At 38.1% G+C, this 24,463-nt stretch overlaps 1 protein-coding gene across 5 annotated transcripts in view; it reads right to left on the bottom strand.

The window, feature by feature from the left end:
- Nucleotides 1-2,129: 2,129 nt before the first annotated feature.
- The window catches only part of APC (APC regulator of WNT signaling pathway), a 149,510-nt gene continuing 127,176 nt past the window's right edge, over nt 2,130-24,463 (bottom strand). For 2 of the 5 annotated variants that reach the window (XM_042991281.1, XM_042991288.1), the window contains exons 10-17: nt 23,131-23,509; nt 21,069-21,164; nt 19,715-19,768; nt 15,888-16,027; nt 15,257-15,334; nt 14,004-14,120; nt 11,223-11,437; nt 2,130-9,729 (exon numbers count right to left, since the gene is read on the bottom strand). In XM_042991281.1, coding sequence (XP_042847215.1) covers nt 3,150-9,729; nt 11,223-11,437; nt 14,004-14,120; nt 15,257-15,334; nt 15,888-16,027; nt 19,715-19,768; nt 21,069-21,164; nt 23,131-23,509 — 7,659 coding nt within the window. In that variant the 3' untranslated portion in view covers nt 2,130-3,149. The remainder of the gene's footprint in view (nt 9,730-11,222; nt 11,438-14,003; nt 14,121-15,256; nt 15,335-15,887; nt 16,028-19,714; nt 19,769-21,068; nt 21,165-23,130; nt 23,510-24,463) is intronic. The other 3 variants (XM_042991299.1, XM_042991296.1, XM_042991303.1) reach the window with 3 other exon arrangements.

Raw genomic sequence — 24,463 nt, 5'->3', positions numbered from 1 at the left:
CACAGTATATTAGCAAGTCAGGCACATTATCTTTTCATCTAAAATAATTGTCAACTTCAAAGTTCCCTTTTCATAGTCTGTCCCAATCTTACTGCAAATCCAAACTATGTACTTGCTGAAATTTGCCTTTTCAATAACTTTGTTCCAAAGGGAACATAAGCCAATTTCTCAGAAATAGTCATTGTGTTTAGAATTAATTCATGTCTGCTAAATTTGTCTATTATTGGGAGTGGAGATGGATGGGCTATATCAGATTTTATAGCTTAGCATTCATGCCTAAAGCAGGGGAAAGTTTATTTGTTGGAATACTTTGTCAGATTAAAAGGTCCGGTTGAGAGGAATAGCTAGAACTGAAGGCAATCACTCAAGGAGCTTCATCGTAACTTAGTCACTCGATCTCAAAGTATGGTTGCCAGACCAGCAGCATCAAGCAACACCTGACCCCTTCTTAGAATCGCAAATTCTTGGGCCCTGTTCAGAATGAGCCATTTCGGGGTGTGGCTCTGCTGCGTCTTAATAAGCACTTCTGGTAACTCAGATGCAGTCCAGTTTGAAACCCACCGCCTTGGGAGTTGTTTGCTGCAGTGGGAAGCTAGATGGGGCACTGCCCCCTGCTTCTCTCAACAGGTATCATAACTCTTATTCTCTACACTGCGCTGTTACCATTTTCAACAAGCATATACTGGGACCATCTGGCCTGCTATCAGTTATGGCAGCACACTGCAAACTTCTAGAAGTAGAATTGAAGGTTGCCCCTTTCCTAATTCAGAGCTGTTCAAACTGAAGAGTCTCATATAGCAACTTTTTCCTCCACAGGCAATGTCGATTGACAGGACCATCTGACAGTAGGTGTTGCTTACAGTACTTCCTGAGCTTTCTGGCAGGTGGAAGACATCTTTTTTTTCCCAGCATTGATGGTTTGTTTTTTTTTAATTTTTCTTCCTTGAAAAAGGCAATTTTATTCTAATCGATTTACATCCCATCTCTTTCCATAAAAGTACTTGAAGTGCTCATAAAAACTGGCATGCAGTAGTTCAAAAAAATAGAAAATCAGGACTAAAAGAGCAAGGAAATATGACCTATATGTGCGTATCCCTGTTGGAGAAGGCAGCGTTTGAGAAATACATCAACTATTATTATTATTATTATTCACAATCGATCGATTCATTTAGATAAAATGACAAAAATTTAAATGTAGATATATTCCAAAGCTCAGTAAATTGAAGTGTTTGCAAAGTGGGACAGTGGAAAGAGTATGGGCTTTAGAGGATTTACGGGCATTGATAAACACATGTAAGGGGTACATAACCACATGTGATTTCAGGGGCATCAAGCAGATGTGCTTACTCCTTCTCAACCACTTTTCCCAGTATCCCCACTGTACCTAAATATCTTTTCTCTTCCCCCAAAGCAGAATGCATGAATTTTATCACTAAAAGTAAATTTTCATTTATTCAGTATGTGAGTACTTATCATTTTCACCCTCTGATCATTCAGGACAAATTCTGGGAAGATAAAATATGTTAATATGTGTATTAGTTATCTTACTTCATGAAGGAGGCTCTCCCTGCTCTGTGAAGAAGGGGGCAATGGCACATGTACCCCATAACTCTACCCACCAGAAACAGTATTCCTTAACAGGCAGAGGTTTTTAAATTGTCTTTTGAATCTCATAGTGGTGTTAAACCTTTGAAGTTCCGTGTGATTTGCATTTTCTGAGCATGGCAAAATGCTGATTACAATCAGCTGCTGGAATTTTGCCCCAACATATAGGGGGATAAAAGGTGTTCATTCCAGACCCAGTAGCAACAGAGGGTAGATGAAGGGACAAGACAGTTACACTGCAAGACAGGCATGGAAGAGACTACTTATACCTAAGAATAATCAATACAATTTTCAAGTAAAGAGACTATTAAGAAAAAAGAAATACTCTATGTGGGCCTATTATGTTCAACGTCCAGTCCTGTGCTAGGTAGTGCACATTGCTATTCCATGAATCTGTTTTAAATCAACCCCAGTGGAGTAAGAAAAAATATTAAACACCAGGAGTGCTAAGCTAATCTCATATAAGAATAGTAAGTTTCAGGAATGGTTAAGTGCCAATGCATGGAATGGTTAAATGTCAACAGTTAGCTTCAATTGTTTTTATTACAGTAAGAGGAATTTTACTCTTAATGCATAGAATTTGAAGAAAAAATTTATATAAGCTTTTAAAAGAGGCCTTTTTAACAATTATTAATACAAACATGAAATAAGACCCTTCAAACAAATACCAATTTCAGTAACAGTTTACATACAGCAATAATTTATTCTGAAATGTTCATTTAGTTTCTGTTGAGACACGATTCATGTCTCATTAATAAAAGAGCAGCCATCTCACCTCAAATACCAGAATATACAACAAGTTACAGCATAGCAAAATTCTACCTACTTTCAGATAAAATCTAGTTCAGGTAAAATAGTTTCATTCAATGTTTTACAGTTACACAGATTTTTTGATTTTTTTGTTTGTTTTGAGCACAAAATAGTGTAAATTGTTACACTGTAGCTATCTATATGCACATAATTTGACCACAGAACTGTTAATCATTACTTCTGAAATTGAACCATCAGTTTCACTCATGCAGTAAAGCAAAGCAGGCTGGGTAAACTTGTTCATCGGGAACCATATTACTGTGAATTTCACAGCCACATGATTAATTATAATGTTAGATGGATTCACAAGGACTAAAACAGAATGGTTTTTTGCATAAATACCAATTTCTCCCTGATGTAAGTTTAGTCAGTTTATAATCTAGAAATGATTGAGAACAGCAATATATCATATCCTCTATCTGTAGTGTTCATTATTTTAAGACAAGCAATAATTAAAGTATGATGGGATGGGATGCTACTTAAATACATGTAAAACATACTGTACAAATATACTTGGCTTTACCATTTTTTTCCTAACTATCAAGAGTGCCTCCCAAAATATGACCAGTGAAGACAAAGTATACTATCAAATATGGCTTCCAGAACAAAAACTCTCTAACAATCAAACCTATTTACAAAATTTTTCAGTCTTTTAAAGTTTCATCTGAAACAAGATTCCTACATAGCAGTTGTAATTAACACATAATTTTCTTAGTTTCATCATTCCAGCTCTTTTAAACAGATGTCACAAGGTAAGACCCAGAATGGCGCTTAGGACTTTGAGTTCCACTGGATTCTGTGCTGTCAGTTTTTGAATCTCGTTTCTTCGTGTTGTTGTTCACTGGTGTCGGGATCTGAGATGGCCGAGCTGAAGTGCTATCTGCGCTGCTTTTCCTAGGGCTTGGATTGTAGTTAAAAGGAGTCACTCTGGCAGCAACAGTCCCACTAGGTGAACTGTGCTTGCTTGAACTGCTAGAACTGAAAGGGGTACGCTCAGCTATGGAACTTTCATTAGTCTCTGACACAGGGACAGGGTTACTTTGTCCCGGTTTAGCCTCAGTTCCTTTTTGGTCTGGGGCATCTACCTGAATAAAGGAGTTCAGGCGGTTTTCCAAACCCATGGTGCGTATGGGAGCACTGCCATTACCCACATTTTGTTTTCCCTGATTATCTTTTGAATCTTTAGCGTTTGGATTTCCCTTTTCTGAAACAGTGTCAATCACGGGGGGAGTATTTCCTGTTGGGGATCTTCCGGATCTAGGGTTGTTGATGGGACAGTCCTCAATTCTCACCCAAACATCCTCTGTTTTAGAAACAGCAGGTGCCATTTGATAAATCAGAGTCTTTGATTCAGCACCGTTTGCAGCACCTGAGGAAGTGGTCTGAGAGGTACTATTTGTGGGAGAAATCTCATTTTCTTTTATTTTTCTCCATGTTCCTTTTGTGGATACTTGGTTTTCTTTAGTTTGTTTGGTTCCTGAAATAGAGTTCACATGTTTTTCATCTTCACTTTTTGCTTTTTCACTGGATTCTGATGAAGCAGAAAGAATTGAGGATGAACTTCCAGTTCTTCTCCAAGTGCTTACTCGTGGAAGGGATGATGAATGTTTGCTGTGCTCACGTTTCCAGGTTCCTGACCTATTAATTGGAAGTCTAGAAGGACTTTCAGAATGGGAGCGTGCTATATCATGGCGCTTTGCTGGTCTTCCATCATTATACTCTATGGTGGGACTGAGATTAGGTGGGAGTTTTCGCCATCCACCAGACTGAACAGATGAATGTGTGGACAGAGACATATCAGGAAGGGAAGGACTTAAAACTGGAGTCTGTGCCTGGGACCTAGTGGGAGAATCTGGTCTAGAAGATGGAGAAAGAGATTCAAATGAAGCAGATTCCTCCAATTTTCTCCTTAGGGTTGGGCTTGGAGCTTCTTTGATGAAAGTTGACTGGCGTACTAATACAGGTCTCTCTGACCTATCAGATTCACTTCCACTTGATTTAGTTGAGGACATTCTAGAAAGTTCTACCTTTTTATTGGATCCATTCCCATTATTCATCTGATTTAGTCCTTTGGAGGCAGACTCACTTCTTGGGATACTACTGCCATTCTTGGATAAACCCGTTTGTTTGGTAAGGTTCTGCTGGCTCATCTGTCTGCCTGGAGATGTGTATGACATCTTCCCAGAACCTGAGGACTTAGTTGAAGCAGTACTAGGGGATGAAGTCCTTGGCAACTGGGATAATTTATTAGGAGGGCTTATTCCATTTCGACCAGGAGAAATTGAGTTCCGCCCCGGAGACTGCATAGGTCTACTTAATGGTTGTTGGGCAGGTCTTGAAGGAGTGGAATCTCTAGATCCTGATCTAGAAGACCCTTTATTTGCTCCAGCTGGTTGGGATGTCTGCCTGGTAACAGGGCTTAATTCTGACTTCACAGATGGCTTGGTTCCTCTAGGAGAAGTGGTGGCTGGCTGACCTTCACTAGGGCTTTTGGAGGCTGGAGTCTTAAGGGGTGGGCCTTTTTTAGAAACTGGACTTGTACTTGAAGAGCTATTTCGAACTCCTGGAATATGAATCATTGTCCTGCCCCGAGAGATTGAAGGCATGTTTGTTTGAAGAGGCTGTTTCATTTGGCTTGAAATTTCCGAATTAGAACGAACTTTTCCGGTAATTAAACTTCTATAAACTTTTTTTCCTCCTTTGATTCCTTTATTTTCAGATTCTATCTTTTTAGTTTCCAATGTACTCTTCTCCCCAGGTTTTAGAATTCGTGGGCCCTTATTACTTGTAAAGGGTTTTTCCTCTTGATCAGGTGTAAGATGAAATGGTGATCCCAGGGAGATCCCTGATTTCAGTGAAAGGATGGAATCTGAGTCAGATGATGCCTGTCTAGATAAACATGCAGCAGCAGCAGCTTGATGTAAACTACTTACTATGGAATTTGCACCTTCCTGAATAGCTTTCCAATCAAAATTTTCTGAATCCGGGGATAAACCATGTTCTGAATCTGGTCTCTGTATATCTTTCAAATCAAGTGTCAAATCTTCTGCCAACATGCCACTCATATTTCTGGGACTATGCTTTTCATTATCACCCTTCAGTCTTGAAGGCTTTTTCTTTTTTGGCATTGCAGAACTTATACATTCCTGCAACAGGTCATCTTCAGAATCAATACTAAGAGAACTGAGAGAACTATTTCGTGAGAAACAAACAGGGGTATCTTCAACATGAAATGATTTAGGAGCATAACCTGATGCCTGAGGTTTACTGGGTTCTCCCTGTGAGTCAGGGGGCTCTGTCTCTTTGACAGGTTCACCTTCTTTGTTATTGTTGTTTTCTTGATCAATGTCACTAAGAGAACTTAAAGAGGAATTTCGAGAAAAGCACACCGGAGTATTTTCAATAGCAAAATTTTGTAATTTCTCATCAGTTGCTGCTCCCCTGTCTGGAATGTCTTTGGATGACTGCGGAAAAGTGGACTGCTTCTGCAGCATGGGTTTAGACTGACCTCGATTTATTGGATGTTTTGTAACAGCTTGTGTCTTATTAGCTGATTGTTGGCTAGAGGTTAGTTCTGTGTGGCTGGTAACTTTAGCTTCTGATTCTTTATTTTCTTTCCCCTTTCTTAATTCAGCCTTTTCTCTAGAAAGGTCAACATCATCATCATCAAAATCTAGAGAACTCAAAGAATCATTTCGTGAAAAACAGTATGGAGTTCCTTCAATGGGAGTGTAATGATGAGGTGAATCAAAAGTAAAACTTCCTCTGACTCGATCTTCATTATTTGGTAGCTTATCATTGAAGTCCTTGGAATTATTTTTCAAGTTCTGTTTCTTTGAATCTTTGTTGTCTGAGAAAGTTCTTTCAGCATTTAAATTATTTTTTGAGTCTGTATTTTTTCTTACACGTGTCCTATATTCAGTATTTTGTGGTATAGGTTTTACTGGTGAAGTAGGTTTCTTTTTCTTACCATCTAACTGATTTTTGTTAGCTCCAGATGAAGACATAGATGCTTGTTGGACCTGGTCCATTATCTTCTTCACACGGAAAGGCTTGTGACTTTTTCCTTTGGGCATGGCAGAGTTAATGCATTCTGCAAGAATATCACCTTCTTCTGTTTTATTGTCATCCAGTTCAGGTATAGTTGCAGATGGGGTTTTTACTCTTTGAGCCTCATCTGTACTTCTGCCTTCTGTAGGAATGGTATCTCGTTTTTCAAATTCACCAGACTGTGCTCCTGCTCTAACTCCTTCTCCAGCAGCTAACTCATTTGGAGGAGATTCTATTGTTAGATCACTTAAAGATGTAGCTGTGGAAAAGTTTATAGGTGTCCCTTCTACACAATACACCCGTGGCATATCATCTCCTGGTGTAAAACTAACATGTTTTTGTGCCTGTAACCTGTTTTGTGATGGAAGAAGTTTATACACAGGGAGTTGACTTGGTTTCCTTGCCACAGGTGGAGGTAATTTTGGAGCAGTCTGGGCTGGTTTTTTGGCTTTACGTGAAGATTTTGTTGGCATGGCAGAAATAATACATTCTTCTAATATTTCAATATCATCATCATCTGAGTCATCTAACAGATCTTTTTCAGAATCAGTAGGTTTTTCTGCTTCTTTTACCTGGCTTTCATTTGCTTCTTCAGGCTGCTCAGATTCGGTTTCATTCCCATTGTCATTTTCCTGAACTGGAGGCATTATTCTTAATTCCACATCTTTCTGTATAAATGGCTCATCGAGGCTCAGAGCACTCAGGCTAGATGAACAAGAAAATCCATCTGGAGTACTTTCTGTGGCAAAATGTAAGAGAGTATCAGCATCTGGAAGCACCTGGACTCTCTGTACTGCAGCATTTACAGCAGCTTGCTTCGGTCCACTCTCTCTCTTTTCTGCAGTAGGGGCTTTGTTTTTAGGTACCTCTCGCTTACTCTGAACTGTCTGAGGAGGAGGAGGAGGAGGGGTTTTACTTCTGCTTGGTGGCATGGTTTGTCCAGGGCTATCTGGAAGGTCACTGGGGCTTATAATGCCACTTACCATTCCACTGCAGGGTTCACTCTGAACGGAGCTGGCAATCGAACGACTCTCAAAACTATCAAGTGAACTGACAGAAGTGCATCTGCTAAACATGAGTGGAGTCTCCTGAACGTAGTGCTCTGGTGGACTTTTAGGTGTCTGAGCACCACTTTTTGATGGAGATTTGGCCCCTGAAGAAAATTCAACAGCTTTATGCCTGGTCGATTCTGCAGATAAACCAGAAGCCTGAAGTCTGCTGGATTTGGTTCTAATGTGCTGTGACACTGTTGGAACTTCACTCACAGACTCTTCTGTTGATCTAGTCCCACTGTTTTCTTTTATTTCTGCTATTTGTAGAGTATTAGCAGAATCTGTTTCCTGTGTTGTCTGATCACATCCTATTTCATCTTCGGCCGATGACAAAGAGGATAGTGAACTGCAACGTGAAAAACATATTGGGGTATCCTCTACACAGTAAGTCTGTATTGTTTCTTGGTTGATAGAGGGAACTTTGCAGGAGGTGGCTTTTGGGGTCTGACCATTTCTGCTTTGTGTGGAACTTGGATGGTGCTGATTCTGCCTCTTGGCATTAGATGAAGGTGTGGATGTATTCTCACTGCTTGAAGAGATGTGTTCAGTTTTAGTGCTTTGTCCAGATGAACTCTTTGAGAATGAAAATGGTGGTTTCTGTGAGGCAGGAATGTCTGTGGCATATTTTAAACTATAATCGATAGGTTGATCCACATGATGTTTCTCTTCATTATACTTTATGCTATAATTTGTTGGTCTCTCTTCTTCTTCATGCTGCTCTTCCTCGGAGTAACGTTCACTATAGTTCGTTGGCTTATCATCTTCATAGTCATCTTCCTGACACAAAGACTGGTTTACATTTTGATTAATTCCATGATTGGAACTTACTCGATTTGTTTCTGAACCATTGGCTCCTCTTGACCTATATGGGGAAACACATTCCTGCTGTCCAAAATGTGGCTGAAACTTGAGATGTTTATCATCAGTGCTCTCAGTATATACGGGATAAGTTGTGCTTTGACTTCTTGATTGTCTTTGCTCACTCTGTTTTATTTCATCTTCTATTATATGTTTGGGTCTTGCCCATCTTTCATTCTGTGAAGGGCTTTGCCTTCCGGAGTTCAACTGCTCATCTGAATATTTAAGACTATAATTTATTGGTGTATCTAGTTCTCCATCATTATCATCCATATGATTTGCGCTATGTATTTTATGGGCTAGGTCAGCTGGATACTGACCATAGCTGCAAAATTTACTTTCATCATCTTCAGAATAGGATTCAATGGAAGGCTTCATCTGACCTCTTTTACCATAACCATCACTACTACTGACACTATTTAAACTATCATTTGAAGATCTCTTATATTCCAATTTGGCATAAGGCATAGGACATGTCCTATTTGAATTTTCTGACTTAGTGAAGTTGTAAGTGTTTGCATGTGTGTGGGCAGTGGAGCTTCTTCTTAGTGCATTCCTCTCATCTGTCCCACAATGTAACTCGCCAGTAGACCCAGAACTTCTATCTTCCTGGGAGGTATGAATGGCTGATACTTCTTCCATGACTTTGGCAATCTGGGCTGCAGTGGTGGAAATCTGCAAACCTCGCTTTGAAGAAGTGCCTGGATTTTCTGTTGCTGGGTGGTAGTTGCCTAGGCTAATTCCTCGTTCTCTCTCCAAACTTCTATCTTTTTCAGAACGAGAACTGTCTAAACTTCCTCTTGATGAAGAGGAGCTGGGCAACACTGTAGTATTTAAATATGGTGAAAGGACAGTCATGTTTCCAGTATTAAAATTGTCTGATCTATTATCATCATGTCGATTGGTGTCAAAAACATAGTCACCATAAAGATTTGGCTTGTGTCGTTGCTTACTACGATGAGATGCCTTGGGACTTAAATTGTCAATATTGTCAAAAGTTTCTGATAAATGCTGAGCATCTAATTCTGCTTCTAGGGCTTTTTGTTTCCTGACATGAAGAGATGGCAAGCTTGAACCAGGAGACATTATATTGGCATCCTTATACTTTGCAGGTCTATTTGCCATGAGATTCCTTAAAGCTGCAGCGCTTCCCATAGCAATCATTTTGTGCTTTGAATGAATGAGGTTCTTGAGCATGCTGACTGCCCCCATGTCCCATAATGCTTCCTGGTCTTTAGGATTTCTTGCTGAGAGATTCCACAAGGTTCCACATGCATTACTGACTATTGTCAAACTGTGAGATTTCAAGTGTTGTAATAAGGTTTGCAGGCAGTTGTTCTCTCTTAGGATTTGCCTGAAATAAAAAGAAGAGATCCCAAAATTAAGGTAAAAATCTGCTTATTATAACAATAAATAAAAGGTTAGAAAACAAATTTAAATCTAAAGATAACTACTAAAACTGATTAATAGGCACAATAAAACTGCACCAATTTATACTACAAATTTCAAGCGTTTCACATCTCCATTTGTTCCTAGTTCGTTTAATGTTTATTGTTTAAAAATACTCATCTGTCAGACTAAAAGAAGTGTTAATTTTAACACATTCTGTATTTCCTATTCTGACCCAATAGCCTTTAAAATTTTTGCCTGAGCAGACACATCTGCCTTGTTCATATGGTCATAGAGTTCCCCAATAAATATATCATGAAATCTTATGCTAAACAGGGACTTTGTGGTAACTTAATCTATGGATGGGTGCCACAATGTCGACTAATAAGACGTAGTGGAAGACGTGGAAGAATCGATCGATGGATCTTTATATAGTCATAAAGCTGTAAGCTTTATGTAAGCTCCTAGGCCGGCAAACTGACATTTTAGAATAACCTCTATGTCCCTGGATTGAGTCTGTGGTACTGCCATCCCCCTTACAAATGTGCTGTCAAACTGTGCACGTAGTTTGTTATTTCTAATGAAAGGTTTTGGAAATTTAAAGGTAACTTTAAAACAAAGGTTGAGAGTCCCAAAGGTTGAGAACTTTGGGACTTGAAAGAGCTATAGCTTGTTTAATGCACGGTAAACTGAAGTTTAATGACAGCATGTTCAACTTTAGAGGGCTTTAAAATTGATTGGCAAGGGTGTGCAGTGAGCCTTAACATGACAGTTCTCTCAGCAGTCCAGCAAACAGCTGAGTGCTTACTGAATTTAAGAGGTCTTCTTTGCATAGCAGAAAGGGCTATAAGGCTTGTTAGTCTGTGCATCAAAAACCTAAAGAGAAGATGTTCACATTCTTTACAAGTACTGTTACTAAAAGCACCTTATGGACTTTCTGAAAATGGGAAGCAATACTGGATAATAAATAAATAAATATGCTGTGAAAGATACCCATATTTTTGTTGACAAAATACAGAGCCTAAGTTTTGAAAATGTGTGCCTTGTATCTCAGATACTTTCTTAGGTTTCACAGCCCTAGTTAGATAAATGGTTGTTGGTTAAATGACATTATGATTATTAAGACACCGTTAGAAAGAATATGAACTACTGTGTTCTCTGGATTATACACCTAAGTTTTGTTCTTTATAAACCTTATACTCCTTTATGCCATACTAACATATACAATGAGATTTTGTTCTTTGTAGTATTTGTAACTTTTTATTCCCTACGTATGGGTTATACCTTTTAAGTGTCATTTATTTACTTGTACACATCTTTGTGATACTATAAACTTTTGTTAGAATAAATACAATTTGGCTTAGAACCTGCACAATTAAACAAAACACTACTTACAACTGGGTCTTTTTAAGGGTAAGAATTCTACACTAATTCATTTAAAAGTAATATAAAACTTACCTATGGTCCTCATTTGTAGCTATCAAGCTGGACACGTTCCGTAATATTCCACCTCCACTTTCAATAATGGCTAAAGTATTTGTCTGGCTTCGGTAAGTGAGAGTGCCAACCAGAAATGCAAGCGCACCATCTACAGCACATATATCAGCTTTATTCTCAGTGCAATGTGCTGACAAATTCCATAAGGCACTCAATACGCTTTTGAGGGTTGATTCCTATTAAGAAACAGAACATGCGTCATCTAATTAGAGTTGGAATGTGCCTCTTCCAACTTCTGTGTTTACTTCTATTGAGTAAGTTGTTAATTTTTTTAATTTAATTTTTTTAAAGAGAGAGAGACAAAGTGTGAGCAGGGGACAGGGGCAGAGGAGAGAAAGAGAGAATCCCAAGCAGGCTCCACACTCAGTCCAGAGCCTGACGTGGGGCTTGATCCCCTGATCCTGGGATCATGACCTGAGCAGAAATCAAGAGTTGGACACTCAACCGATTGGGCCACCCCAGCACACCTTGAGTAAGTTGTTATTATTATTGCACTACTCCCCTGCTCCTTGCCCCTCATGGGCAAAGTATTAGGAACTCTTCATTTAGGACAACTTTCATAAAATACCAAATGGAACTTAAGTGATATCCCCATAGAACAAGCAGAACACAATACTAAACTAATGACCTTTATGAACTTTATTCTATGTGTTTAGATGGTACACACATATCTTGCAAGAGCTCATATTAAATTTTTTAACGCTTATTTACTTTTGAGAGAGAGAGAGACAGAGAAACAGAGTGTGAGCAGGTGAGAGGCAGAGAGAAGGGGACACAGAATCTGAAGCAGGCTCCAGGCTCTGAGTTGACAGCACAGAGCCTGATGCAGGGCTCGAACTCATGGACTGTGAGATCATGACCTGAGCTGAAGTCGGATGCTTTACCAACTAAGTCACCCAGGCAACCCTGACAAGAGCTCATATTAGACTATGAGACGGAATTGGTGTGCATTCTGAAAAGATGACATTTCATGATAACAAAACCCAGAAAAAACCCTCTATATACTGACATGGAAAGATGTTTAAGATTTAATATTAAATAAAAACAGCAAGTTGTGTATAACAAACATTTATATCAATGCTCTAAATTTCCTGGTATCTTATTGTAATCCACTGCCAGCCCCAAGCAACTACTGATCTGTTTCTGTCATTATAGATTACTGCATGTGTCAATAGTTCATTAAAAAACATTTTTTTAAATGTTTATTTTTGAGAGAGAGAGTGAGAGAGCACGAGCAGGGGAGGGACAGAGAGAGAAGGAGACACAGAATCTGAAGCAGGCTCCAGGCTCTGAGCTGTCAGCACAGAGCCCAGCGTGGGGCCCAAGAGGTCATGACCTGAGCCAAAGTCGGATGCTTAACCAAATGAGCCACCCAGGTACCCCAATAGTTCATTTTTTTAATAGCCAAATAGTATTCCATTGTAGACATTCCATAACTTCTTTACCCATTCACCTGTTGATATACTTTAGAGTTCTGTCTAGTTTTTGGCTATCAAAATTGCTGACATCTGTGTTTAAGATTTTGTGTGAACAGAGGTTTCTCTTTGGTAAACACTTAGAACTGGAATGGCTGGGTTGTATGGTTGGTATATGTTTAACTTTAAAACACTGCCAAATGTTTTTCAAAGTGGTATATACCATTTTACATTCCCACCAGCAGTGTATGAGAATTCCAGCTGCTTAACATCCTAGACAACACTTGGTTAATCTTTTACATTTTAACCAATATAATATATGTAATGGTATCTCACTAGTTTTAATTTATATTTTCCTCATGACTAATGACGTTGAGTATCTTTTTAAGTGCTTCTTGGCCATTTGTATATGTTTTTTCCTGTAAGAAATACAAGTGTTCTGCTATTTCAAGAGCGTTTTAATGGTATTTTTTATGCAGACCCTAAGTATATTTGAATATTATTGTTATAACCAGTTTTTTAATTGAATACTTTTCCTATTTCTAATTATATTTCAGTTGATTTTCTTGGGTTTTCCTGGTATAAAATAATTTCACAAAAATACATATACAAATAAATAAACAAAACTCCCAAATTCTTTATCTTCTCAAAAAAGGACATTTTGAAGAAAAATAATGTAGGCTGTGGGTCCAGGGGGAATGGTTGGGTGAAAGGAAGCCTGCTTAGTCCCAGATTTCAAGTTTAAGCTTTTCTTTTTAAATTAGCTTAGTTTATGAAGTAGATATGCCATCTGGTGATATTTCCTTTTGTAAGCAAACTATTATTTGAGGAATTCCTTGCCCTTGGGTCTTATCACCTCTTGATAGGGTGACTGTCAAAACTGAGGACTCTGGAGAGCACAGAGTAACACTAACACTACGTACACAGTGATTCTCCACTGGGGATGATTCTTTCCCTTTGCCCCTCTGGGGCACATCTGGTAAGATCTGGAGACATTTTTGACTGTCATGACTGAGGGGAAGTGTATTGGTATCTAATGGACAAAGGCCAAATATGCTGCAAAACACCATACAAGGCACAGGTCAGTCCCTTAAAACAAACAATTATCAGGTCCAAGATGCCAACAGTGTCAAATCCGAAAAACCCTGACTTACCCTAGGACACTTTGTACAATCTTCTCCATCTTAATACTTTAGTAGGAGTTTAGAGCAGTCTAAGAATAAGAACTGATGAGATAAGCGGGTCACCAATTAAGGAATCTCAGGGATGGGAAAAAGTAACCAAAGATGAAAATCCGAATGAGAATATTAAATGTTTTCAAAGGTACCTTTTTAACTTCCAAAGCACATTCCATTAATGCTTTCACACTTCCAACTTCGCGCAATGTCTTTTTACTATTTACATCTGCTCGCCAAGACAAATTCCTCAAAACACTTGCAATAACCTGCAAATGAAATCAATTTTAGAGTAATTTGAATATAAAATAATTTATAGTTTTGTTCTCTTTTAGAGTGAGAGAGCAGGAGTGCCAGTGGGGGAGAGGGGCGGGAAGGGAGAGGGAAGAGAGGGAGAGAGGAAGAGAGAGAGGGAGAGAGGGAGAGAGGGAGAGAGGGAGAGGGGGAGAGAGGGAGAGAGGGAGAGGGGGAGAGGGGGAGAGGGGGAGAGGGGGAGAAGGGGAGGGGGGGGGGGGGAGAGAGAGAGAGAGAGAGAGAGAGAGAGAGAGAGAGAGAGAGAATATGAATCTTAAGCAGGCTCCATGCTCAGCTCAGAGCCCAACCTGGGGCTTGATCCATGACCCTCGAATCATGACCTGAGCTGAAATCAAGAGCCGGGATGTTCAACTGACTGAGCCACCCAGGTGCCTCTATAGTTGTTTTGTTTTTAATGCTTTTTTTTTGTTTGTTTTTAAAGTTTTTATTTATTTATTTATTTTTATTTTATTTTATTTTTTTCAATATATGAAGTTTATTGTCAAATTGGTTTCATACAACACCCAGTGCTCATCCCAGAAGGTGCCCTCCTCAATACCCATCACCCACCCTCCCCTGCCTCCCACCCCCCATCAACCCTCAGTTTGTTCTCAGTTTTTAAGAGTCTCTTATGCTTTGGCTCTCTTCCACTCTAACCTCTTTTTTTTGTTTTTAAAGTTTTTAAAAATATTTATTTTTGAGAGAGAGACAGAATGCAAGTGGGGGAGGGGCAGAGAGAAAGGGAAGACACAGAATCTGAAGTAGGCTCCAGGCTCTGAGCTGTCAGCACAGGGTCCAATGCGGGGCTTGAACCCACGAACTGCAAGATCATGACCTGAGCCGAAGTCGGATGCTTAACCACTTGAGCCACCTAGGCGCTCCTTAATGCTACTGTTAAGAGTAGAAATCTACTAATAAAGAAATTCCTCCTAAATGCTAATATGGTGCCAAAAGGAATTCCTACAATATAATTATTTTCCTTTATTCTGGTATTAATGTAACCATAATTGAAACATAAGACACTAAATATTGAGCCAAAGCTTAAATTAATCTAAATCATGATATTAACCCACAAATACCCCCAAAAAACATTTGTGATTCTAACTAGTACCTGCTGTAAGTCTTCACTTTCAGATTTTAGTTGGGCCACAAGTGCTCTCATGCAGCCTTTCATAGAGCAGAGTGTAGCCTGTAAAATTAGAAATGGAACAGAGGGTCAGTAACAAGGCAAAATGAAACTGTGCTTTATTTTTGTCTAATAAACTTCAAATCCAGTTTTAACGGTCTCATTTTAATCATCCTAATATTTTATCCATAAAAGATGTAAAACCAGATTACATAAGTCTTTTGCTATCAGTTCTTCTCTTAGTATACTGGAGAAATAAAATGAATAAATGATAAGAAATAATAAGCAAAGGGTTTTAAAGTAAAGTCTCTTATTTGGACGGAACCAATATATGTGTATACTTGCATACGTCATCGGGATTTTCAGATTTTTGCTCTCATTCCTAGGAACAGTATTTTAAATGCAGTTATATAAATCCACTACTGTGTTCCATGTTTTGCCTTTGTTTAGGTGTAAGACAACGTAATGAGTAAGAATATGCAGTGGTGTGTGAAGTTCAGGTTTTTTATTAGTGAATGTCTAATGAGGAAAGGAAAAAAAAAATTAGCGAAAGGTAGTTTGTATGAAACTAACTCATACCAGAGAGATCTTAAGAAACAGATCTTCTAAAACATACCTTGTTGGCTACATCTCCAAAAGTCAAGTTTGTCAAAGCCATTCCAGCATATCGTCTTAATGTAATACTGTAGTGGTCATTAGTTAGCCCATACATTTCACAGTCCACCTGCAATAATTCTGCAATGGCCTGTAGTCCCCCTAATTTCAAAAGGGCAAGAGGAAAAAGACAATAATCTAAAATAAAACAAGTAATACCAAATTTAAAAACTAATTACTAGGAAAAAATCTCAAAGAATGAGAATATATGGTTTAAGTATGTCTTTAGAACTACAAGCTACAAAAACCGTTATAAAGAACTTTTGTGAAATGCACTCATAAAGTACAAATGATAATTACTCCATTTTCTGCCAGTTTTCTCCACCCTTCAAACCCTTGCATTAGTGAAGTGAGCAATTATACTCTATTTACTACACACACACTGTATCTTCTCATTGATGAAGAAGGCTACTTTCTAACACTAGATCTTCCCGCATGAAGGCAGAAAAAGGTAACTTATTTTTATTATTAGAACTTTACATTCTTCAATGTTATACACTATGGCCTAATTAATGTTTTTGGTTTGCCAAAGAATTATCCTTAGGAACCCTGAGATTTCTAAATAAAACAGCATGAAGCAAAGCTTTTTTTTTTTTTATGAAAAAGAATTATCTGTTCAACTTATTACTAAGTTCTATAAAACTACATATATATTTTAAAAAAATACATATATATTTATATATTTAAAAAATTTTCTGACTTTTCTTTGATACTCTCAAGTGTCAAATACCAACTACACTAGAATTGAGTATTTTTTTCTCTGTGATTCCCACCACTGGGTATGCTCGACCCACAATGGTCAACACTAGGAAGGCAAGGAGAAAAATGAAGGAAAAGGAAAGGGAAAGACATAAAGGAAGGGGTAGTAACAAAACAGAACAAAATAAAAAAGGTAAAGCAAAATGGTGAGCAGGTGAATAAAAATAAAAATGCATATGGAGGCTATTCAAAATATTATTCATCATCAATGTTAATCATCATGGGACTAGGGATGTTGTTTTGTCACAGAGAAGTGGCTTAGAAAAAAGGAGGATGGATATAAACAGGCAATTCTTGGAAATTCTAAGTCTTAACAGTCAGGTTATTAATCTGAAAGAGGACTTGTACATTTAGTATTTTTGTAAATGATTTAGAAGGGTCAGTATGTAGAGGAATCTGCAAGTTTGTAAAAGTTCTAACTGGGGTCAAGAATTCCAAGCCAGGGGAATTAACTGTAGGAAGGCTGGTGCAAATCTTTATGACTAGCAGTAATGACAGATGAGTTTGAACATAGATAAGTGAAAATTAATTTGGTTAAGGAAAATCCAAACCATATTTAGGAAGGTTTTCCTCCAACCACCCATGATGATGGAAAAATACATAGCCAGTGAACAAAATACAGTCACTATCTTTATGGAGCTTATAGATTAGAGGAAAGGCAGACACTGAACAATTAATTAAGGTAAAATGGACTGTGAAGAAGCACAGGTCAAGGTAATAGGTGGATTTAACCTAGATTGGGAGGATCAAGAAAAAGGCTGAGGAAATAAAGTTTAAGACTTAAAGGATGAATGAGTATCTAAAATGGGTGGGACAGGAATAATACAAAAGCATTTTAGGCAGATGAAACAGTAAGTGCAAGAACCCCTGAACCTTAAATTAGCAACAAGGAGAAGGTCACAAGATGAGGCTATAAAAATGGGTGGAGACATCATGCAAGACTTTATATGTCACACCAAGGATTTCAGACAGGAGAAGGAGTAATTAAATGTGTGCTCTAAATAGACTCCTATGGTTGCAAGGTGCATAATGGATTACAATTGGACGTGTGGAGACAAATAAGACAAAGAACTGCAGAACAGAAGAGACGACAGTGGCTTGAACTGGAGATGAAAAGGAGAGCAGTGATGAGACAGATTTAAGAAGCAGAATGAAAGTACTCAGTTACTAAATGTAGGGGATAAGGAGGAGACAGTCATGGATGTCTCCCGAGGTTGTCTCCTGAGCAACTGGGTTGATTGGCATGCCATTTTCTGGGAAAAAGAACCCTGGAAGGGACAGAGATTTGGGGACGAAGGAGATAACAAATTCAGTTGGGGCAGTTGAGTTAAAAATGTGTGAAAAACCATCTAAATGAAGATGTCAGATGAACGATTTGATAATGTGTCTGAAACTCAGATTAAGACGTAAATCTGAAAAACACTGTAAATGAAGCCATGGACTGGAAGATACTGCCTAGGGAGAGACGAAGAAAACCTACAACAGAACTCTGAGGAATTTCTACCATTTAATACTTGAGTAAAGTATTAAGGAGCTTACTACTAGAAGGAGCCAGTAGAAGAAGTGAGAGTTCTGACTCATGAATGGAAATGGGAGTGACTGATGACTTGAAGACTGTGGCCCTATATACTGATAAGATCACCAAGATGTCGAACACTGTAGAGCAGGCTATCAATACCAAAACAAAACATACTATGCTTTGTGACTATATGAAATCCTGCCTGCTATATCAGTATCTGTGACACTTTCTTAAGAAAGTGAAATGATCTAATAAAGAAGGTCTCAAGAAGGCACTAAATGAACAAAGAGTTTTTTTGAACGGAAAAATTAAAAAACTCAGGACTGGGTTCTGAAAACAATGATTAAAGAAGGATATTGTCAATATCAGCAACACCATGAAGAAAAAGGAACATTCAATAAATTTTAGGATATCAGATAAAAGAGAGAATCTTTTATGATTTCAGGCAAATGAAAAAAAATTTCTGTAAATTTTAAGGCAATGAATATATATGTGAAAACTATAAATGGATTCACAAAAATATGATGTGAATTTATGACTGATAGAATAAAAAACAGATGCCCTAAGAAAACTTAGGCTTTTTCAAGGTAATGCAAAGATGATAAGCATAATTTTTTTCACATTCTGCTCAGTGTCTGTGTTTTAAAAAAGGGGTCCAGATGGACCAAATATAATCCAATGTGGTACCTCATAACCTTAAAGCTAATAGAGGACCAATGGTTTCAAAAGAAACCATTCAACAGAATCCTTAATTTAGACTTATATTAAAAAAAGATAATAGAAAGATGATTCTTAGTTTTAAAAGGTGTATTTTTTCCTTTTACTTGGGTTTTCGATATCACCATTAGCATAAAACGTCTCATTCTAAAATAAACATTAGGGACTCAACATAAATATTCTATATATTGGTGTTTCACAAAATTTCCTTATCATAAGAATCACCTGGGTCACTTATTAAATGATTCCTAGGTACCCCCTCTGGAGATACTGCTTTACTAAGCCTGCTACAGGGCCAGGGAATCTATATGGTTTGACAAATACCTCTGGTGATTATTATGATCTAGTTTTGGAAATACTAATACAAATAAGCCATGAGTTCCTTGAAAGTCAGAACCATATCTTCATCATTTTTACCTCCAGGGCCTGGCATGGTTTCTAGGACAGAGTGGGCATTTAATCAATGTATATATCATTGATACTACAGTCTAAAACCTGTGATACTAATTGATGCAAACCTAAATGACCTGGGTAAGTTGTAGAATCTTCTATGTACAAATAACAGTCCCAGCAGACTGGGCTTTGGAATGTCCCTTCATCTATTTGGGACTTCTTTCCTCCTTATCCCTCACTATCAGATACCTTGTGCTTAATTACTCCATCTCCGCACAGTCCACAAACCTTGATCTTTCTTTTGCTTCGTACAAATTTAGAGGCTAGGAATGAGAAGAAGGTAACCCCCTGTGGCTCTGTGCCAACAGTCACACCCCCAGAGGCCCCATCCTGCTCCTCACCTGCAAGCCCCTGCCCTAGCTCCTGTGATGAAATGCCCCGGGTAGCCTTCCTACCTGAAGAAGGAAGAGGAACAAATACTGAGTCTAGGTTTTACTTTGAAATTCAGATGATCAATGTGTCAGTCCTAATCTACAGTTCATTGGAACACAGGGACATTTACAGGAAAACCTTTGTAGTAGCTTAAAATTGGGTTAGTTTTCTTGTTTATTCATGATTTTTATCCCCTTCCCATAATTACTAGCATTAAAAAAACACTCAAATGTAAAATTTTCACAAATGCTGAGATTGTAGTAAGGAGGGGCAAACTCATAAGACCACACTCAGTTCCATGGGAGGCTGGGGGGTGGGGGAAGGAAAGAGAATCAGATGGGCCAACTGCAAGGGCCTGTGGGAAGAAAAGCACGGCTGGAGGACAGGCCTGAGCTCACAAAGTACACAGCCCCCCAAAGTGATGACTCTGAAGGAGACAACACTCATTTTTGGCCATTTAGGTTCTCTGTGTTTAAGAGTCTCATGACTTTGTGACTTTTAAGATAAATGATGAATGACAATGATGAGGGTGGTAGGAATACAAAGTGGGGGCTGGAGTGTAATGTAAAATAAACAGCATGAAAAGCAAGGGCACAGCTACACTAAGATGGGAACTCAGTGTACGGTTCTTGCTTGTGGCACGACTAGAGATCCAGTTCACATGAGATGGCTCAGCATGATGCAATTATAAATACCACATGTGCAAAATGAACCTAGAAATCAAAGAAAAACCGTTACATGAAAAATGGGGTGCACAAAAATGCAGGTTATAAAAGGTTTAGAGTGTGTGATAACACATACACAAAAGAGTAATCCTTCCAAAACTAGTGGAATATTTCTAACTTAAATTAGACCATAATGCTTTTCTTCATTAACCAGTTTCAGAGATATTATGCTGCTTACCATGAAAATCCAGCAAAGTGCTGATAACCACGAAGATAAATGAGAATTTTAATAATAATTTCTTCTGGTGTCCATGAGAAGTGACTGAGTTCAAGAACAATCACCTAGCTCCACATTTCAAAATAATTTAAATTACCCTCCTCATCAACTATCACATAGGGTCTATTATGGCAACAGGGGCAAGGAGTAGCCCAGTTAGTAGTTCTGCTAACTGTTGTCTAAGATTTTGAAAAGTCAAGTTAGTTTAAACAAGGTAGCAGTGCCTATCATTAAAAACCTTTTTTTTTCCTCCGGAAACCAGAGTATAATCATTTCCTACAAGGAGGAAGCAGGTGGTAATAGAAACATGTGGCATTATACTCCAACGATGATGAAAAATGTTGGTTTCTTCTACGGCATTAAGAAACATTTTTGTCTTACCAAGTTCATTCATTGCATGTCTATGTTCTTCATCAAATGAAAGTTTCATTAGAACACACACAGCAGGACAGATCTGATGTTCAACAGGAGCTGGCACTGAAAAATAAAATTGATACAAAACATAATGCTTTGTTTTCTCAAAAGCAATAATGTTTATTATACTTAATAAAAAAAAACAAGGCTAATATCCCTAATGCATAGTAGTTTAGTAGATCAACAAATATTTGCTGAATAGATGAATAAATACGACAAACATGGAAAAGAAAATATGAGTAAAGGGTTTTTCTTGGTTCCAGAAAAATATTTACCACTTACCTGCCTTTAACCAAATCTGTTAGTATAAATCCCTTGCAGGTTTATGCTATAACTCAAATAATAATTTAAAATTATGTTGAATATATAAAAGAATAAAAACACTTTGGTATAAAGTTGTTTTAATTTCTATTTAAACTATTGTCATGAGTGTGGGTTAAAAACACTTAGCTGTGTACAAATGTAATAAAGAAATCCAGTATAGGGCACCTGGGTGGCTCAGTTGGTTAAGTGGCTGGCTCTTGGTTTTGGCCCAGGTCATGAACCCACAGTTCTTGAGTTTGAGCCCTCCATCAGGCTCTGCACTGACAGTGTGGAGCCTGCTTGGGATTCTTTCTCTCTCTCTCTCTCCCTCCTTCCTTTCTCTTTCAAAATAAGTAAGTAAAAACTTAAAAAAAAAAAAGAAGAAATACAGTATGAACCTAGTAGAGAAAGCTTACTATATAGATAGAGAGTAAACAAAAATCTAAAGAGACGTCCAAGAAAATATACCTTCACATTTAATACCATGTACAAAGTTTCAAAACTCATTATGTGAAATCAAAATTTTAAAAGTCTATTTTTCAGAAGTAATAATATTTAATTTAACCATTTTGAGAACAATTCTTAAGATCACAAAATACAAGTTGTTACATGATTGTAGATACCCAGAGAAAACAATTCCATAAAGACAATATTCTCTCAGTAAAGTATCTTACCAGTTTTCCTCATCCCTAGGACAAACAGATATAAAGGACCATTTCTGCTATTTTCTCATTCTTGAAAATTTGTAAATTTAAAATACATTCACCTTTATACGTAAGTTAAAAAAACCTGCTAAATCTTCCTAGATGGTGTTCTCACCATCACCCCTTGTCCCTAAATCAACAGGTTACTACAACAGTCCCCACCCTGTGTGCCTGTGTGTGTGTGTGTGTGTGTGTGTGTGTGTGTGCGTGTTTTCTTACCAGGTGAAAAGAAGATCTTACCTTATATACTTACTGCTTTTGGTTCTTGCTACAGGAATGAAGTAACTTATGTCCCCAAGGGTCCCAACTCCCATGTTCCCTGCTGATGGAGAGGGGTTGGTTGCCCAGGGTTTCTCCCTCAGCAAAGAGCTGGGTGGCTGATCACTCCCAGTAAGTGGGGCCCATGGCCTGAAGTAGGATGGTACAGTGGGAAGAGCACTGGGTTGAGAGTCAGAAGATCTGGCCTCTGTTCCTGACTCTACCACTTAGTAGCTATGAGGCTTCAGGCAAGTCTTTCAGCCACTCCGAGCCTCAGTTTCTTTATCTGTAAAATGGAGATAATACTTTCCCTTCCTACTTCACAAGGTTGTTGTGAGGGCCAAATAACATAACAGATATAACATATCTCTGCATCCACTGAACAGAATGTTATACAAATGTAAAGATTATGGTGTGGTCACTAACTGCTGAAGAAACTTGTATAAAGTCACTTTCTTGAGCTTAATCTATAAAAGGAAAGGGATGGAAAAACATAATTGCTCAAGTTCTTTCTAAATATACTATGATGCTATGACTATATATCTCTTAATTCCCTGTACTTTTTTGGTTGCCCTTTGCTCAATTTTTTCTAGAAAAATACAGACTTAAGCTTTAAACTATGTTAGCAGTGTAGATGGCTACTATGAACTTCCCATTCCTATATCCCACTCATATTCCACTCATAAAGACGACATACTAACTTAAAAAGTTTTCATTTACAAAACTTTACATTTGCTTTGTAACATGCACTACAGGGAACATACTTGGATTTTTGTCCTGGTCCATGCCTTGTTCATGGGCTTCCTGCCACTCCCAACAGGTTTCACAGTAAGCTCGTATCTGTTCCAAAAGATGAAGGACTCGGATTTCACGCCTGCCTCTCTTGTCATCAGGCTGTGAGTGAATGATGTTGTGAAGTGCTGCACTGGCCCTGGCCCGAGCCTCTTTACTGCCCCGGGAATTTCCCAACAACACAGAGTCTTTGTCATTGCCATGTAAAAGCTGGATGAGGAGAGGAAGACATCCAGACTGTCGCATGGATATACAGCTGTCTTGGGAGCTAGACATAGCTAGCAAAGTTCGCGACATATCATCCTTATCATGAGTACCAAGCATTGATAACAATGAATACACCATTTCCACCTGTGGGCCAAATGAGTTTAGAAACAAAATTATGACTTTAATATCCAAATGCTAACACCAATGAAGTGATGAATGGGATATTTATTGTAACTCATTAAAAAGAAAAACAAAACTCAAAACCCCCTTTCCAGGATGAAGTAATGAGCATTATTTCAAAATCCATATAATCATCACCAATTTGTTTATATGAATAAACAGAAGCAGTGGTGACATACAGTGTTGAAAGAGAGAGTAGCTTCTTACATACTTAAACTGCCCTTTTTCTGGAATAGCTGGTAATAACCCATTGATTATAATGAATGACAATCAAATGATTTCACACACACACACACACACACACACACACACACACACACACACACAATGAGGAATGTGGTTTATTTAAATGTACAATTTAAAATTTTACTGTACTTCTTTTAATTTATAACTATAATCAATAAATAGAAAACTTTTCAACAATTATTTACTACATACTAGTTTTCAACAATCACTAACCTTTACCAGATTATAATATTGTTAAAAGTATATAATTTCTCCCTTATACATATAAAAATATTCTGCCATAAAAGGAAGAATGCCATGATCATATAGGGAGTACAAGGCCAGGATTCTTTTTTTTTTTTTTTTTTTTTAAGTTTATTTATTTTGAAAAAGAGAGTGAGGGTGTGTGAGAGTAGGGGGAGAGGCACATAGAGGGAGAGAGAAAGAGAGAGAGAGAGATAGAGAGAGAGAGATAGAGAGAGAGAAGGAGAAAGAGAGAGAGAGAGGGAGAATCTTAAGCAGGCTCCATGCTCAGGGCAGAGATTGACTCGGGGCTTGATCTCACGAATCATGAGTTCATGACCTGAGCCGAAATCAAAAGCTGGACGCTCAACCAACTAAGCCACCTAGGTGCTCCAAGGCCAGGTTTCTTTCTTTCTTTTTTTTTTTTTATGTTTGTTTATTTTTGAGAGA

The sequence above is a fragment of the Panthera tigris genome, chromosome A1 (assembly GCF_018350195.1).
Source record: "Panthera tigris isolate Pti1 chromosome A1, P.tigris_Pti1_mat1.1, whole genome shotgun sequence".
Lineage (NCBI taxonomy): Eukaryota > Metazoa > Chordata > Mammalia > Carnivora > Felidae > Panthera > Panthera tigris.
This window is presented reverse-complemented; position numbering and strand designations above follow the sequence as displayed.